At 50.5% G+C, this 18,355-nt stretch overlaps 2 protein-coding genes across 3 annotated transcripts; both read right to left on the reverse strand.

Annotated features, from left to right (window-relative positions):
• Positions 1 to 620: 620 nt before the first annotated feature.
• Positions 621 to 7,559, reverse strand: DNAJB2 (DnaJ heat shock protein family (Hsp40) member B2). 2 transcript variants are annotated; one of them, XR_001516418.1, is made up of 10 exons: positions 7,357 to 7,559; positions 6,981 to 7,081; positions 6,285 to 6,394; positions 5,159 to 5,212; positions 4,890 to 5,012; positions 4,065 to 4,157; positions 3,741 to 3,843; positions 3,496 to 3,566; positions 1,734 to 2,668; positions 621 to 1,525 (listed from the first exon to the last, which is right to left on the reverse strand). XR_001516418.1 is itself a non-coding variant. In XM_006906692.2 (10 exons), the coding sequence occupies exons 2-10, from the start codon at positions 7,043 to 7,045 to the stop codon at positions 1,515 to 1,517; spliced, it is 837 nt and encodes a 278-aa protein (XP_006906754.1). In that variant the 5' UTR covers positions 7,046 to 7,081; positions 7,357 to 7,559; the 3' UTR covers positions 621 to 1,514. The 2 variants fall into 2 exon arrangements, 1 of the variants encoding a protein (XP_006906754.1); XM_006906692.2 differs by having other exon boundaries at positions 2,462 to 2,668.
• A 6,223-nt stretch (positions 7,560 to 13,782) lies between these two features.
• On the reverse strand, positions 13,783 to 16,143 carry LOC102878377 (tubulin alpha-1B chain). Its single transcript, XM_006906693.2, has 3 exons — positions 16,008 to 16,143; positions 15,523 to 15,671; positions 13,783 to 14,763 (listed from the first exon to the last, which is right to left on the reverse strand). The coding sequence occupies exons 1-3, from the start codon at positions 16,126 to 16,128 to the stop codon at positions 13,783 to 13,785; spliced, it is 1,251 nt and encodes a 416-aa protein (XP_006906755.1). The 5' UTR covers positions 16,129 to 16,143.
• Positions 16,144 to 18,355: the final 2,212 nt, after the last annotated feature.

The following is an 18,355-nucleotide window of genomic DNA, read 5'->3' on the forward strand; positions in this document are numbered from 1 at the left end:
AGAAAGATGGTGGGAAGCCACGCTGCACTGCTTGGCAATGCAGAGATGCTCGTGGCTTGAAGGGAAGCTCTATAGGTGTCTGGAGATGGGGAGAGGTACCTGGCTTTCTCCTCCCTGGAGCCTGAGGAGTTGTGGACCTGAACTCCTGGGTGGGGCAGACCCATGCTACTCCTCTCACAGGGAGGCAGTCCTCTGAGACTGGCCCCTGGCTCTGGGCTAAGGAACCCTGTGCAGGGGCTCAGTGTGCAGACCTCAGGAGTACGTTTTTTACAGGTTTTCACATGTTCCCTACTTTCTGCTCTCCCCACGCCTTCAGTCAAGTTACACCTTAGTCTGGTCCTACTTGTGCTGCAGAGTGTTGGGTGGTGGGTCCCTCTGTCAGTGAACACAGCTGCCCAGGGCAAGCCATTCATGAGCCCCAGGAGATGAGGGCAGAAGAATGTGAGCATTTCTTGGGATTCCACAGCATACTTAGGGAGGAGGCATCTGCTGTTGTTTGGGAAGGCTGGCAACCTCTAGATGTTTTGGCAATTATGAGAAGGCATGTCACCTACTAGTCCCATAGGTCCCCTGGGCCTCCCTGGAAAGGAAGAACATAGGAATACAGCACACCACCGAGCTCTCAAAACTCAGCTTTATTGACTTCCAGTGTTTCCCTCTGATCTGAGCTCAGCCCAGCTGGCTTTGATAGGTCTGAGATAGTGTCATAGGATCTGCCAACATCCTGGCTCCACCACTCCCCTCCCTGGCTACTGGGCTCCCCAGGCAGGGAGGAGGAGAGGCAGCTCAGCTGTGGTGTTGGAGAGAGAATGGGTATCAGGGTCAGAGGCCAAAAAAGCCATATAAGCAGCAACATGCCCAGAGGACGTGTCACATGCCAATCCCAGCCACACACACACACACAGGTCCTTTCTTTCAAGCTCTCTGCCGGCCAACCCCATCAGCTTTCTGGGTCTACACCCTGCTTAGCATCTTGCCCAAATTTGTTCCCCAGACCCTAGTACTGCCCACAGGAAAAGAGCTTCACCCGGATACCACAAGGGTTTGTTTTGCACACTCTAACCCCAGCGCTAGCAAGAGACGTCAAGGGAATGGAAGCTCGGGCCATTACCCCTTCATCCACATTCTCACCACCCCTGCCAGGGACAAATCAGATGGTAAGATCTCCACATCTCACAGCGAGTAACAGGCCAACCTGGGCTAGAACTACATGTCCCAAGATGCACAGCTCCACAACCAAGAACCACTTCCTCCAAGCATGATCAATCAGAAATGAGGCATAGTACATTGCATTCTGGGACTTGTAGTCCCCAAGAGACAATATCAAACACCCAGGTAAGAGTTTACAAGCTAAGACTACTGACACTTCCCGCCTAGTCCCCACCCACCACCCAGGCCCAGCTCTATGCTCTGCACGGGTGAGGGTGAGGAATGGAGGGTCCCCTTCCCAGCGCACAGAGGTGGGCGCTGTCCTGTTGGAACTGTGCAGCAACTCTGGATCCCGGACATCCAGCTCAGAACACATCTGGGGAGAGAGTGGGGGTGGGTGACAGGAGAGAGGGTCAGCAGCAAGCCATGGAGGATGGCGCCGAGCATGCAGACCTGGGCTAGCCCTGTGGCCTCTCCCTGAGCCCTGATGCATGGTGAAGTAGGATGGGGCACAGTCCCCTCCTAGGCCTCCCTCCTGGGGCACCCCGGCCCTATCCCACCTCTTCAGGGTTAGCAAGCCTCACCTCTGCCTAGTCCTGAGGCTGAGGCAGCGAGAGGAAGGGAGGAGGAGTGGGCTCCGGTTCCGAATCTGGACGGCAGAGAGGCTCCCGCCCCACCCAGCTAGCCTCCCCGGAAGACCTTATGGCCCTATCGGCCACAGTATCTTCCTCGCCACACTGAGGCCTTCTCAGAGAAGGAAGAAGGGAGTCCTAGCCAGACGGCAGTGAAAGCAAGCGGTGCGGCCCACGGGGACTTGCAGAGAGGAGAGTGTGAGGAAGGAGAAGCAGCACCAGAAGGGAAGCAACAGAGACGGTCAGAGCTCAACACTGCACAGAAACCAGGGTGGGGTGTCTGCAGCTGGACCAGGAGAGCTGAGACTCCCCACTGTAGCTGCTAATTCAGGCTCAGAGAACCCCAGGCCAAGTCCTCCTTCCTTGACATCATCAGCAACACAGGTGGCAGAAGACCTGGGCACAAAAGGCCCGCCTCAAACCACTGATGCCCCTTAGAAACCCCCCATCTAATAAACCCCTCTCTGCTCTCCCAACAGCAAGCAGGACCCCAGGTCAGCCTGAATCGGGGTGGGTTGGGCCTGGCGATCAGAGGATGAGGCAGCGAGAGGCCTTCTCCTCCGGGGCTGAGCTGGGTTTGGCTGCCTCACCCCTTGCGCCCTCATGGGTACCCCCCATGCCCGGATCGTGGTACTGGGCCTTGAGCAGCCCCAGCCATCGACGCTGCACCTCCCGCCCACCTGCCGGATTCTTCCCAGCTGCCTCCATCTCTGACAGGCTGTAAGCCATGGCAAGCTGCAGGTCCTCATCATCCTCAGAGAGGTCGCTGTCGGAGGGGCGTGAGGCAGGAGTCTGCCGCACCTGCATGCCCCTGGATCTAGGGGTGACGGACTGTTGCTGCTCACGACGGCTCAGCTCCAAGCCCAGCGCCAGGTCATCTGGAACACCTGCAGGAGTCATGCCCACCATGAGGCCCTCTGGCCCAGGCTAGGGAAATCCCGACATCTCTGACCACTTCCAGCCCCTCCTTTGGAACTGGAACACATGCATTTTGACACCTACCATAGCGGTTATGAGCACAGGCAGGTACTCAGCTCCAGCAGGTATGAGCTATGTCCTTAGGCAAGTTATTCAACCTCCCTGAGCCTCCCTTTCCTGATCTATAAACTAGGAATGATGAGACTGCTTACATCGTCAAATTACTCCAATAATTAAAAAAGACGGCACCATGTTCGCAGGGTCAGCAGGCATGAAAGGGTAGCCATGGTAACCACCATGTACAGCCAGGTGTTGTGGGAAGAGTCCAGCTCCAGGAATCCTGCGTCCTGAGTTTCATTCCTGGCTTTTCCCCTTACTAAGTAGGACAGAGCCCTGGGCCTGGGGGTACCTGGGATACAGGCCATTTAGCTGTGCTGAGGCACAGCCTCTGCAAATGAAAAACAGGGTGAACACCAACTGCCCTGCTTTCCTCCCGGCTGGTTGAAGAATGCAGGGGTTATGGTACGTGTGCAAGGACTCTAAAAACAGTAAAGTGCTCTGCAAATGCCAGGCACCCCACTAATGATGATGGTGACTAGCCGGCCCTCTGAGACTCCTCAATTCCCTGTCCTGGCCCCTGTCCCCGTGATCACCATCTCTGATCCTACCAGTCTGACCTGCGGCTGCCATGCTCTCCCTGCCCCAAGGGAATTCAGGCAGGAGCGGTTTGCGGAGCAGTTTGGAGCCTGAGGCTAGAGCTTCCTGCCAGGGACTGGGTGGCAGAGCCACTCCTCACCATTGATTGTGACTGACTTCAGCTGCCCGTCCTCCTCCACTTCCACCCGTTCCTGCCCGTTCTCCATGATTCTGTGGGAGACAGCACAGGTCATTCAGAGGGCATGCCAGAGCCTTGCAGGTGCTTGTCCAGGCTCTAGAATGCCACAGTGAGCAGGACAGACGGGGCTCTAACCTCAAGGGGCTGACTTTCTAGTTGTATGCAGCTCCCCACCCACCCGGTATGGTCCCACGAGGGGCCCTCACCTGCGCGTCGTGATTTGGCGTCCTTGGACAAAGGTGGTGGACGTAGAAACAGAGCGAAAAGCACCAGCCCCAGGACTGAAGGAGAAAGATGAGGAAGAGAAATCTGGCATTGGGACAGAGGAGAAGGAGGAGAGGTCAGGTGAGACAGGGGCTGCGTGCAGCACGCTGCAGTCACAATGGGCCAGGAACCTGTGGGTTCTCCCCACAGAGCTGCCCAGAGGCAGGGCTCCAGATGCACCAGGAAGGAGGCTTGAAAAAGCCACAAGCTGAAGTGAGGGGTTCCAGGACTCAGAGCTCGTGAAAATGGGAATGGACAGCACTTACCAGAGTGTCCAGGGAAGGAGGAAGAGAAGGTGAAGAAGGGGCCCGAGTGTCGGGAACCCCGGTTCTGGAGCTCTGAGAAAGGACCCAGGTCGTCTGCAACAAGTAATCAGATTAACCATCATGTGGTGAAGAGATTTCCCCCAAAAAATGTGTGAATCCTGCTTTTAAGTTTAAAAATACAAGCTGCTAAGCAACTGGGTACATTTCTAATTTCTTCTCCTGCTTGGACTTATTTATGAATTAAATTCCTTTTTAATATTTAATATTTAGTATGAAAAAGTTTACTAGTAAATTCTGTCCAATGGGGGAGGGAGAGAGGAAGCGGAGACAGATAGCTTCTTCTGTATAAGATGATCAGTATGGTGTAATGTCAGGCAGACACAGCTCTAAGTCTGGCTCTGCCATCTGCTGTGTGACTCTAAGTAAGTTATTTGAATGTGCCTCAGCTTTCTCATCTGCAAATGGGTATAAAATTATCTGCCTCACAGGGTTCATATTAATCACTCCAAAAAGCGATATCTGTTGTTGTTTGTAATAGCATTACTATTGTCACATGATGCTCTGAGTCTTGTTTTCATGACTGTCATTGTGAAGGTCTAACAATGTAGTATTGTTGCTGTCATTTAATAAGGCGAGTCTCTGAAGTGTCATTACAGAGTCATGTGAGTTCAGGCCTGTGTAAGGTTCTGTCCAGCTTTCACTGGATCCACCCCCACAAAATCTTCAGTTTGTGGAATGTGGCTTCCCTCTCAGTCTCCCAGCTGACGGAGGGTGGGCCTGGAGGGGGAGGTCGAGCTAGTCAGAGGTTCTCCTGAGTTCACTCACCAAAGAGCTCTGAAAAAGGGTCTCCACTCCCGAAGAATTCCCGGAAGACCTCCTCAGGGCTGCGAAAGGTAAAGGTGAAGCCAGGCCCACCACTGCCAGCTTCCGCCCGAGATGGGCCAGTTCCTGGAGAGGCAGGATGAGGAGACTTAGGGCATGCATCATGCCTGAACCAAAGGACCCCACCTCAAGCATGGCTAGGAACCCCAGGAGAATATCCATTGCAAGAATCTTCCCTCCCCTGCTCCTCCCTGACCCACTGCTCCACTTACCTGCTCCAGTCAGCCCTTCCCGGCCATAGCGGTCATAGACCTCTCGCTTATGCTCTGGAAAGAGAGACTAGATCATTTCTCCCTCCCTCTGGGATGCTGGCCTCCCCTTTGGGCTAAGACTCTCAGAGGACTGCCCAGAGACTGACACTTGGGGGACAGCAAGGTGCACAAGGGGACATTGGCTATAGGTTTCAGCAGCAGCACAGCCCTTTACATAGTGGCTGCTTCTCATCTGTAAAATGGATTCAATAATAGCACCTATCTCACAGGGCTGTGCACAAATTAAATAGGATAACCCACAAAATGGCTTAGCACAGTGACTGATATAGAGTAAGTGTTCCACAAATGTTAGCCAGTTATTACTGAGTTATTATTGATCAGGGCTTAGCCTAAATGACAACTCTTTCTGGGACCATCATAACAAAATCAGTGCCCATTATTCCCTATCACATCCTCCTGCTACCCACCTTTGGAATACTCTTGTCTATGCATTTAATCGGTTAATGTCCATCTTCCTTGACCAGATGTGATAAACCCTTCAGGACAAGGACAGTGCCTGTTTGTCTTCCCTTGGTCCCCAGTACCAAACAGGGGCCCAGCACCATAAGCGTTCAACGAATCGTTTTCGAATGAATAAATAAAAGACCTAGATTTGTATTCCAGCTCTGTGACCTTGAGCAAGTTACGTCACCTCCCTCAGCCTCGGTTTCCTTGCCTGTAACATGGGGGTGATAAATCCTGCCTCGCAGGATGGCTGTGAAGACTCATGGTGATTACACCTACCACTGCCTGGCACAGAGGAGGCTCAGCATACATTGGTTTCCCGCCCTGCATCCTTCCCTTCGTCAGGATCCATGCTGCAACTACCAGATCCCGGGAAGCAGATACTGAGCACCGGAGATTAGGGGAAGAATAAAAAGGTGCTATGCACATAGTAGGTACTCATTGGAAGCAAAAAAGGGGAAAAGTTCCAAAAGTCCCTGTGGAAGGGGGGACACTTAAATGCCAGGTTCCAAAAGGCATTTTGGAAAAAGACTAGGGTGGTGGTAACATGGCTTTGGGAAGGAATGTAACGGGGCATGAAGTGGGAGTGATAGGTGCTGCCTGCCCTGACCCCGGCCCTTACTGTCCGACAGCACTTCATATGCCTCGGCCACCTCCTTGAACTTCCTCTCGGCAAACTCTTTATTCTCTGGATTCTTGTCTGGGTGCCACTGTAGAGCCTTCCGACGATACCTGCAGGAAGGGGTCAAGTGTTGGCACGTCCCACCAGGGAGCAGAATGACCCATTTTCCCATTAGCCAACCTTTGTCCTTTCACCGCTCAGCCCAGTCCACGCAGCTACTGGGGCTGCCTCTGCTGCCATGTTTTAATGGAGCCCTTGTCTGCCCTCTGCAGCCAGTGGTAGGACTACTTGTATTGGCAGATGACAACGTGAGGGAGAGAAAGCCCCAGCCCTTCTCTGGGGCTTGCAAAGGTCAGGAGCTACTTTTGGCCATGGAGAGTACAGGGGCGCTGGTTCCTCCTGGTCACACTTGCCTGGGCATCTTTGCACTACATCCTGAGAAAGCCCACTCCTAGGGGCTGGGGGTTGGGATAGGAGAGGAGGGGAGAGGAAGGGGGCGTTTACTGGGAAAAAAAACTCACAATGCGGCTCTCAGCTGGACTCCACGCTATGGACTTTCTCCTACTCATCCAGAGGTCTCCTTCCTCCCTACAAGTGTCAAAGACCTGGTTCCCTCTGCACTGCCTCTGAAGGGCCCCATAATGGCGGAAGGTGGGGGCTTTGAGAGGCTCTGTGATGCGTAGCGGAGGCACTTACGCCTTCTTGATGTCATCAGCGGACGCACTTCGCGGCACGTCTAGGATCTCGTAGTAGGATGCCATGGCAACTCGTCAGTAGTCAGGCGGGCCTCCTTGGGGCTGCAGGAGAGAAGGACGAGTCAGACAGAAAGTCCTAAGGGCCCTTTCCTGGGGCTGGAGCCCCCCGGGTGGCGGGAGGCGCTTCCAGGGGGAAGCAGAGCCCACTGGACTCTACTTGGGGCGGATGACTAGGCTCGCTCGAGCAGCCTTATCGGCCCCCGCAGGCCGGTGCCACGGGCTATCTCGGTGCCCAGGCCCGGGGAGTCCTATCGCAGACCCATAACTCTGCAGCCCGGATCAGAGCCCCCAGCCTGACGGGGCACCCTGAACCGCACCTCCTCCGCCTGGAGTCCCTGAGCTCCTGCGGCGCCCCGCCCCTGCCCCCCGCCGGGAACCGTCTGGCACCCGCTGCCCGGCTCGCGGCTGCTGCGTAGGACGCGCCCGGCCCAGCTGTGCGCGCAAGCATGCGTCAGCTGCACGGAAACTACTAGAGACCCAGAGGAGGCCGGCTGGGCCAGTCACACGGGGGTGGGGTGGGAGGGGTGGAGGTGATGCTGCTGCAGGGGATGCCGGGAGATGGGGGCGGAGCCAGCTATTTTAGGCTGGCACCAGGGCGACGTCATCCCCAGCTGGGACTTGGGAGAAAGCGGCAGGCTCCATCCAGGCATGACGCACTCACCCACAAACGAGCCACCCGGGCCCTGGTCCTTCTGTCGCTTTTCCGTAAACAGGCTCGATGATCGATGATTTCTCACCCCGGAGGAAGTCACCACCTCAAAGACTCAGATTCCCCTCTGAGTCTTTCTCCCCCTTCTTCAGATCCCAGCTCTAGCCCGTCCTCAAAAGAGGCTGCCCCGACTTACCTAACATAATAGGTCAGATCTGCATCTTAGAGCATTTCATGGCATCATCCTTTACCACACTTATCAGAGCTACAAATTAGCATTTATTTGTTTGATTATTCACTTTCACCTCTCCCACTAGAATGTAAATTCCACAGGGCAGAAGTTGTGTCGTTTTTCTCACTAGCGTATTAGGGCAGTGGTGGAATTCAGAAATAACCATTGGATGAACAGACAGCAAACTTCTTACTGACAGTTTTGACACATTTGGGGAGGTGGGGCTGAAAGGTAAAAGGAAAATAAAAAAGTAAAATTCCCTGGATTCGAGATTTTTCTTCACAAAATGATTCTGAATAGACTTCTTTCACCTTGAAATGATTCCTGGGCTCAGACCTCATAAGAAAGTCAGAGAACCTTCCAGAACTGGCTCCTGTTTGATGTCATCTGGGCTGATCCACCAAGCATTAATTGAGCATCTTCTACATAGTAGATACTACCAGGACGTAAAAAGAAGAATGTAGCCCAATCCCTGCATTCCCAGAGCTCTAACTTGATAAGATACCAGCCCTTCAATCTAGCCCACTGGGAAACTCCAGGCTTTGGAAACAGACCTGTCTTTGTAAACTGGCACTCCTGTATGACTTGGGGAAACTTTGGACGACTCAGTTTTTCCTCCCTACAAGTAACGCCTAGGGCTGTTTGAAAGTCAGATGAGGCGTGGTACACAGTAGATCTCAGTACAGATTCTCCCTGGCATTATGATTGGCCCAAGCAGTAATGGTTTTGTGAGTCCAGAAGAGTGTTTTTAGACTGGGTGACCTAGAAATGCTTCACCAAAGAGAAGGGCTTGAGCAGACATGAGAAAAGAGAGTTGTGTGCATTTGTCCGTTTCCCTGGCTGTCCACAGTTGGAGTCTCCTGCCTACATCTGGGGAGTTCCCATTCCGTAGGCCTTGATGGGTGGCAAGCCACCACCTGCCACAAAGCCCGTACGCTTGCTCTTCCAGACTTCTCGGCTCCAAGGGTGTAGGCAAAAGACATAAGCTCTGCCAGTCAGAAGCTCCCACTGGGACTTTGAATCTGGAGCAAGTCACAGAGAAGCTAGGGCAGTTGAGAATTCGTTTCTGCAGGGGTGGTGGCGACAGCAGAACCAGCCACGGCCTCTAGTGTCTGGAGGAGGAAATGTCATCCTCTGTGGCTGCATGGGAGTGGGACAGCCTTTTAGCCAGGCTGTCCAGTGCCCTGACCTTGACTACAGTGCTTGCTACCCAGCCTTCCTTGGTGCCTACCTGTTTGCAGAGCTTTGTTTGGCAGCCCTCTTATTGAGTCCGTGGGCTGTCCAATCTCTGTGTGTGTGTGTTTTCTTTTTTTAATTTGCCTGAGTGAGTTTCTGCTTTTTACAAGAGTCCTGACTGATCTTGGTATAAGAGGAAGGAATAAGTTACGTTAGGTCACTCCAAAATCTTCCAAATCTTTTTCTCCTTATTTCTCTTCACAGACATTTGTCTAGCATCTACCTGTATGTAATATTATGTTAAGAATAGGAATACAAAGAGGTTTAAGTTTCGGTCCCCGTACTCTAGGAGATAAAAATCTAGTTGGGACATCGACAGCTCGGGAAAATTTTATGAAATGCATCTAGCAAACAGGGTTATTTCCAACAAATTAATAAAGGACAAACAATGTCATTTTTTAAATGAGCAAAGGACACGGACAACACAGTTCACAGAATAAAAACTACTAGCTTTTAAACATTAAAAGATGCTCAATCTCATTCATAATGAAAATTATAAAAGAAAGCTGTGACAAAATACTGTTTTACTTATCAGGTAATTGACAAAGATCAGAAAGTTTAATATATCCAATGGGCAAGGCTGTGGGCACAGGCATTCTCATATGCTGGTAGGGAGAGGGTGGTTTGGTATAACTTCTAAAGAGAGCAATAGGGGGTATATTGAAGTGAAGTGTGTAGCCTTTGACCAGCAATTTCAATTCTAATACTTTATAGTTGAACATGTGTGCAGAGAAGTATGTACAGGGTTGCAGCATTCTTTTCAATAGCAAAGAATTGAAAACAACCTAAATACTCATTAATAGCAGACTGGTTAAGTGATGGAATAAAACAGAATATAGTAAAATACTATTTTGTCACCAGGAAGAATGAGGTATCTTTATAGGTACTGATATGGACCATCTTCTAGATTTATTGTTATGTGAACAAACAAGTATAGAACAAAGTGTATCTATACATGTACACGCACATTAGTAAAAACGTAGATGTGTCTGGAAGGAAGCACTAACCGAAAAGTTGACAGCGGTGGCTGCCAGGAGGGCAACCAGTAAAGGAGACATTTTCACTGTGTAGACTTATTTTTGCTGTTTGTAAATCTCTCCGATATTTTTTGAATCCTGATGCGTGTGCACAAAATAACTGCATGAATACATACAGAAATTTTTAAAAATCTATTTTGGGAAATAGGATATTTCCCAAATATAGCAAGAAGCTAAGTGTGACCATACAAAGCAGTCAATGCCAAGTACCAAATCAGTGATAGAGATGCAGTAGGTGCCAGGAGAATCTAGAGGAGGGAGAGCTCCCCAGATTTGGATGGGTTCTGGGTGACCATGACCTAAGCTGGAAGGAATGGAAACATTGAGAAAAGAAGGGGGAATGGTGAGAACAAAGCTTTGGAGGCAGGCACGTTCCTGACACATCAGGGACGAGGGAATAAATACGTCGGGCAGATTCTGAGGCTGAGAATCTGTCTCTTGTGCCAGTCTGCAGAAGGTAATTGTAGTCTAGCTTTAGAAGCAGCAGGGATGAAAGCATTCCCCTGCACTGAGGAAGTACCCAGGAGCCAGGCTGGGTGGTGCTCCAGCTGCCCCATGGGGGTCTGGATATTCACCTCTCCACACCCATACACAGGCCAACCTAGGCTTGCCAGTGCCTGCCACCAGAGTTTTCAGCTGGGCAGCCTCTCGGGGTCTGAGAGGAGATGGCCTTACAGATGCCCAGGGTGGGCTGGCTCGTACAGCAGACAGGAAGGGAGCCTGGCTGCTTCTCTGGATGCCCAGCCATAGAAGACTCACCTCCCTTTTGGCCTCCTTTCTGCCCTCTCGAAAGTCCTCACCTAGGGGGAAGGGTTTTCTAGAGGGCACTGATGACCCCGAAACCTGGCCCCAAACACGCCTCTGCCCTAGTTCAGCCTAGAAGCTGAGTCCCTGCACCACCCACCCCCCAAACACATGCCCTCCACCAGAGTGCCTGGGCAGGGCTGTGTCTAGGGGAATGTCACTCTCCTCCCTGCCTTCGAGGCACCTGAGTCACTGTCTGAGCATTGGGGACCTGGCAGACCCAGAAGAGGGGGTGTCTGGAGGGGTGCCTGGAATTGCTGTAGGCAGGAGGAGAGGTCATCTGAGGAAGGGGAGGGCAGCAGCATAAGCTCAGTCTCAGGCTGACCTGGGTTTGAATCCTCACGCCTCCCTTTACTAGCTGAGTAACTTTGGGCACGTCAATAACTTCTCTGAGCTTCAGTCTCTACATCTGTAAGATAGGCATTCATTTTACAAGTCTATTCAACAAATATTGAGTATCTAACATATACTGGGCAACATTCTGGAGCTGAGAGGAGAATGGGCATTGTTCTCATGAATCTTCTATTCCAGTGCATATAACTTTTTTTACCTCAAGATTAAACAAGATGATATGGATAGAGGGGCTAGAACATAGTAGGTGCTCAATAAATGACAGCCGTTTCTTGGGGTTTGAAGGGCTCCCAAAGTAACCCCTCTTCCCTTCCCAAGTTTGAAACCAGTTGAGAGAGAAAAAGACACAGGAGTCAAATAGAGATTTGGAATTCAGTCCTTTTAGTGGAAGAATAAATGGATTTGAGGATATAGCTCAGCTATATCCTCAAATACTCCCTCTGAATTAAATTATGCACCCCTCCCCCTACCACGCAAACATATGCAGGCCCTCTCTTCGTAGGACAGAGCTTACCCTGTGAGCTTAAATCCTCAAATTGGAGTTGAGAACACTTGCTCTCTCTGGGCAAATGCTTCCAAAACAGTAGAAGGAGACTGCTACGCTGGGCATGCCCATTTTTTCCTATAAACTTCGCACCACCCAGTTTCTTCCACTCCACCCTCCACTTATTACAAAGTAATTATTGGGACAAAAGTGACAGGGACAGGTGATGAGTTCCAGATAAGGAAGGGCAGGAGTCACTCCATTTCCAGTGCTGGTATGTGTTATATTTGCCTGTTTTCTGTGAGATCCATCCCCCCACCTTTCCTGTCCTGCTCGGTATCTCACAGGGTGCATCCCCTTTTTCCTAGGCTCCTTTGCCAATTAGTTTCCATCTAGGTTCAGCCAATGGGAGTTGCTGGCTAAAGATTGAAAGTGGGAAGAAGGAAGAAGCCAGGATATTTCTCTCCCTCTCTCAAAATCAGGGGCATCTCAGACAGTGGTTGTATCTATTCCATGGCTCTGAATCCCGCCAAATGTCCCTCCCACCTTGGTCTCTCCTGCTCCCTCTGGAAAGTTCTGCTGCAGCTCCAGCTCCAACCTGGTATCCCAGCTCCAAGGCTCTGCCATCACATCTCACCCCTTGACCTCCAGCCCCAGGGGTATAGCAGCTTCTTGGTGTTGCTGACTACCTTCCCAGCATCAATCCTGGGAAAGGGAGACTGTAGGAACGGTCAGCAGAGTGGAGGGCAACGCTGAGCACTGGATCTCTCCAGTGTTGGAGGTGGGGTTGGGCTGCCCAAATTTCAACGCCTCCAATGGTTAAATCATTCTTCCAACCAAACAGGGGCTACAGAAAGTCCATATACAAAGATTTTAAGGGCAGCCATCTAGTTGGAAGTAGGAGGTTGAAGCTGTGCTTGAATAACACGGGCATAGGATTGAAAAATGTGTCAATTGTCTTTTATCAAAAAGTGGCGAGTGTTGATGGAGCTTACTGGAAGGTAAGCCCCCACCCCCACCCCAGCCATTTTTCCATTGCTCCTGCCACTGTGCCACTGTTCTGCCTTCATGCAAGCTTCTGGACTCTCTAAACCCAAACTTCTTACCTGAAGAAGACAAAACCACCATCTAAAAGGTGAACACCAGCTACATCATCTATATCAGACTGCTCTAAGGTACCACTTCAGACCTTCCTGGCCTCACCAAGCTCTTATTGCAGCTCCGTGGGGCTCAGACCAACTTCACACACACGCGACTTAAAGCACCTCGCCTCCTGCCCCAGGATTCCTCTGTTGACCCTGCAGCCCAAGTGTGTGCAACATGGAAGTGCAGGGAGAGTTCATGCTAACGGAGAAAGATTTAACCCATTGCCGAATGGAGCAAGTGCATAAATTTTCCCACCCTTATCGCCTCTCCTACCCCCTCACCCAAAGAATGGTTCCAAGATGCCCCTCACTTGCCTGCATCTTCTCTAGAATAAATTCTCCCTCATTCCCTGTTTTTATTTTATTTATTTGTTTGTTTGTTTGTTTGTTTGTTTGTTTATTAAGCGAGGCAACCCTTGGTTGACCTCACAGACTGTAAGGACCTTGTTAGCTTATAATCCCTCATTTTTTTTTATTTCTTATGCCTACAGCACCTGGTCTTCCTAGGTGGTCTCCCATCCAAGTACTAACCAGGCCCGACCCTGCTTAGCTTCCAAGATCAGACGGGATTAGGCTCTTCATTCCCAGTTTTACCCCCTTTGGCCCCCATTCTACTTTCTGGAATTGCACTCGTTATTGAAATCCAAAATCAGATCTGCTTTTTCTGGAGTCCAGATTAAGATACCAGCTTTCCTAATTCTCATGAAGGAGAAGTCCTCCGCTCATGGTTATTCCCAAAAGAAAAAGGCATTCATGAAACAAGAAGGCCACAGCACTTTATTTAGGACAGACACGAAGGATTTCCCTAGTATTCATCCCCCTCCTCATCTTCCTCTCCCTCCATACTATCTATGCCCACCTCCTCGTAATCCTTCTCCAGGGCAGCCATATCCTCCCGGGCCTCAGAGAACTCACCCTCCTCCATGCCCTCACCCACATACCAGTGCACAAATGCCCTCTTGGCATACATCAGGTCGAACTTGTGGTCCAGGCGGGCCCAGGCCTCGGCGATGGCGGTCGTGTTGCTCAGCATGCACACGGCACGCTGCACCTTGGCCAGGTCGCCCCCGGGCACCACAGTGGGTGGTTGATAGTTGATACCAACCTTGAAGCCCGTGGGGCACCAGTCCACGAACTGAATGCTACGCTTGGTCTTAATGGAAGCAATGGCGGTGTTGACATCCTTGGGCACCACGTCTCCACGGTACAGCAGGCAGCAGGCCATGTACTTGCCGTGACGCGGATCACACTTCACCATCTGGTTGGCAGGCTCGAAGCAGGCATTGGTGATCTCTGCCACCGACAGCTGCTCGTGGTAGGCCTTCTCTGCAGAGATGACCGGTGCATAGGTGGCCAGGGGGAAGTGGATGCGAGGGTAGGGCACCAGGTTGGTCTGGAACTCTGTCAGGTCCACGTTGAGGGCCCCGTCGAAGCGCAGGGAGGCTGTGATGGAGGAGACGATCTGGCTGATGAGGCGGTTGAGGTTGGTGTAGGTCGGGCGCTCGATGTCCAGGTTGCGGCGGCAGATGTCGTAGATGGCTTCGTTGTCCACCATGAAGGCACAGTCCGAGTGCTCCAGGGTGGTGTGGGTGGTCAGGATGGAGTTGTAGGGCTCGACCACGGCTGTGGACACCTGCGGTGCTGGGTAGATGGAGAACTCCAGCTTGGATTTCTTGCCATAGTCAACAGAGAGCCGCTCCATCAGGAGCGAGGTGAAGCCGGAGCCGGTGCCCCCGCCAAAGCTGTGGAAGATGAGGAACCCTTGGAGTCCTGTGCACTGGTCAGCCTAGAAAGTGAATGTGCAGAGAAATGTGGGGTGTGAAGCACAGCTGACAAGTAAGAAAGAACCCACTTGTGCTGTGTCAAACTTCCCAAAAGTTTCATAAAATCCTTCGAAGACTTTTCCAAGAACACAAAACGGATCCTCACAGGGTAGGCCTACGCTCTCTCCTCTTTGTTCCTCTTTCTCTCTAAAACCCCCTGAGGTCTCTAATAGACCGCTCTCTTGAATCTTGTGACATGATCTTTTTATCATCATAACCTGCCAGCTCCACCAAGCTTCATACTGTGTCCCTCTGATTTAACTTCAGATGTTTCTGGAGGGCTTCTCTACCGCGATCAGCAATCCAGGAACTCGATCCTCATCTTTGGTGGAGGCCGAAGTCCATCGCAGAGCCTTGGGCTGGCATTATTTAGATCCCTGTTTTTCACAGGGCCTTCTGCCCACACCCCTACAGCACAAGGTGATATTCTGGGAATGCTTATGGACTCCGTAACTTGGCCAGGCAGCCCGTGGACAGGTTTGCCCTGGTGGTCACTCTGCTCAGCATGGAACCCATTGCTATAGGAGATAAATAAGACACCCAGCTCCAGGCTGGAGCCTACACCCTGCCTCCCATGATCAGAATGCAGGGCTCTGACCCTGTGTGTTTAAAACTCCTCCAGGAGGCTCTCCTAAGGGCTGAAGCTGCCCCATCTGGTCTCCAGAGCACTTCATAACAGGAATCCAGATTCCCCCTTCCCCAGCCCTCCTCCCTTCTCTCACCAGCTTCCGAATCCGGTCCAGCACCAGGTCGATGAGCTCCTTTCCAATGGTGTAGTGGCCTCGGGCATAGTTATTGGCAGCATCTTCCTTACCTGTGATGAGCTGCTCTGGATGGAAAAGTTGGCGGTATGTGCCTGTCCGAACTTCATCTGTAACGAACAGAGTTTTAGGCCCCTCTCCTCTTGCAGCCTGGCTCCCAGAGCCCCAGAGTACCCAGAAGGGGTGGGGTCTCCAGGCCCCAAGTTTTACCCTAGAGGAGCCCCATTCAGGCTATTGCCATTGCCCTTGACTTTAAGTGTTCTTCAATGAAAACGAAAGGGATGTGGAGTGACCTTGAGACTCTGGAGCCGAGTGATGGTGTTTCTGCAGATCTGGAGTTCTAATTGGCTGCAGCACCTGGAGCCACAAACTCCCATGCTCTCCAGTTATAAAGACTTGCTGTGGTACTTGGGACAAGGCTATGCTGGAGACTGATCATCACTCACCGATCACAGTGGGTTCCAGATCCACAAACACCGCCCGGGGCACATGTTTTCCTGCCCCGGTTTCACTAAAGAAGGTGTTAAAGGAGTCATCCGCTCCTCCGATGGTCTTGTCGCTGGGCATCTGCCCATCTGGTTGGATCCCATGTTCCAAGCAGTAGAGCTCCCAGCAGGCATTGCCAATCTGCACACCGGCCTGCCCCACGTGGACTGAGATGCATTCACGCTGAGAGAGCAAAGGGCAGAGAACACCCTCAGCAGAGAGAAACATATCAAGCCTGGACATGATTTTTGCCTTCTTTCCTTGAATTGCCAAGGGCAAATGTTCCTGGACTTTGCTCTTCTTGCCCTACCTCTTATGTCTAAGCATTTACTGGTGGCACTGACTCTGGTAGCTGAGCCAAAACCCTCAGGAAAAGCAGATGTGGGCAATTCTAAAATTATAGAGTCTTGCTCGGTGACTAAGCATTTTGAGGAACGTTGAGGGAATCAAATAAGTCTGACAGAGTACAAAAGTCAACCTACTCATGTTCAGAAAGAAATTAGGGGCCACTGGCAAAGAAAGCAAGTGAAGTTTCAGGGGTCAGAGTTAAGGAAGAGATTTAGAAAAGCAAAAAAGAATTCTGGATCCATGTAATAGGTAGAAATGCCAGCGAGGAAGGGAAAAGTGGGCCTGAAATGGAGGCACATATGCTGTTCTTTCCTCTCTAGGTGTGCGTGGTTCTGGAGTGCAGCAGGGCTGGGAAGAAAGGTCTTTCCTGCATGATTCAAGGCTGGTGGTCAACCAACCCTTGACCCCTGAAGCAAAACTGGGACAACCTGCTTGGTCCTAGATAAGAGAAAGGTCAGTGCCCTTCCTGGGAAGCCCCATGAGAATCAAGAAGGCTTAACCTTCTTGCTTCATCACATTTATTGAGCCTTTACTATGTGCCAAACATTGTGCTGACACTGGAGACACATAACACCTAATACTTGGTCCCTGCCCTCAAGAAGCTCACTGGCTAAGGAAGGGAGAGTTTCATGCATTAGCAGATGTGTGACAGTGTGGTAAGTGGAACATAAGAGAATGTCTCCTAGCTCTGCTTGAGAAGTAATTACCACAGACCTCAGAAACAAAGTGAGCACACTCATCAAATTTCCCACAACTTTAAGGTTTAAAAATGTGGAGGATGTAAAGCAATGTGAACTCACACTGCTAGAAGAACCCTAAAGTGATAAGTCTGTTTTGGAGAGTAATTTGGCAATATCTAGGAAAGCTGAAGATGCTCTTGCTCTAGAGAGATTCTCACCTAGGTAAATAAGAAAACGGATGCAAAAACAGTCACAGCACTGTAAAAAAAGAAGCCAACTGAATGTCCTTCAATGGGAGAAGATGGATAAAGAATGATCTGGAAATAGAAGTGAATCAACTACAAGGAAGAATTTTACCCAGAAAATTCTTACCAGGAAAAAAAGTAAATTAAGAAGAATCATACAACGTACTACCATTTATATAAAACTTTAATTTGTAAATCACTACCATGTATCATTTACAGACGAATTTATATATTTACTATATATCCTTGTAAAGTGTGTGTGTTGCAAAAATAAAGAAAGCAAGGGAAACTCTAACACTTAGCATAATAATTGTCTCTGGTAGAGGTGAGTGCAATTGGAGATTTTATCTCTTAAAATGGGTAGCAGGTGTTCATTATATTATTTTTTACACCTTTTTGCATGTCTGAAATATTTCATAAATCTTTAATGAGGATGCTTCCTCCACAAATTTAACAAGTCGCTGACATTTTTGTATGACATAAGAGCCTTGACTTCTTATGATTTTTAGACTAGGATTAATCCATAAATCACTTGTATCCCAGACCCATTACTTCTCTACTTGTGTTGAGCAAGAGTTAGTGTCCTCCCCTGTGACACGGGAGCAATAATAAGAGGCCCCTCCTAGAATTCCTAGGAGAATAAAATGAAAGAATGCATGCATGTTGTTTGGTTCATTTTGTGACACATACTAAGGTACACCATACATGTTGGCTTCCCCTACCAACTCCCCATCCCCCAATTCCTATGGTCATAATAATAGACGATAATGAATTAAGCTGGGAGAGATTGAGGGACAAGGAGTTCTGAAATCCCCAGGTCCAGGAGGGAGGGCTGACTCAGCTCACCAACCACCTGGTGAGGCCAGGAAATGCTGCCGCACCTCCAAGCCTGCCCAGGCTCTATCTAAAAGCCAGACACTGTCCTAATCCCCACAATTGCTGGTCCATGCAAGGTGTCTCTGAACTCTTGGATATGCCTGAGATGCTGGAAATGATGCCCCTTATGGTGGTGCAGCAGGTTTGGGGCAAAGAACT

The sequence above is a fragment of the Pteropus alecto genome, unplaced genomic scaffold, assembly GCF_000325575.1.
Source record: "Pteropus alecto unplaced genomic scaffold, ASM32557v1 scaffold110, whole genome shotgun sequence".
Lineage (NCBI taxonomy): Eukaryota > Metazoa > Chordata > Mammalia > Chiroptera > Pteropodidae > Pteropus > Pteropus alecto.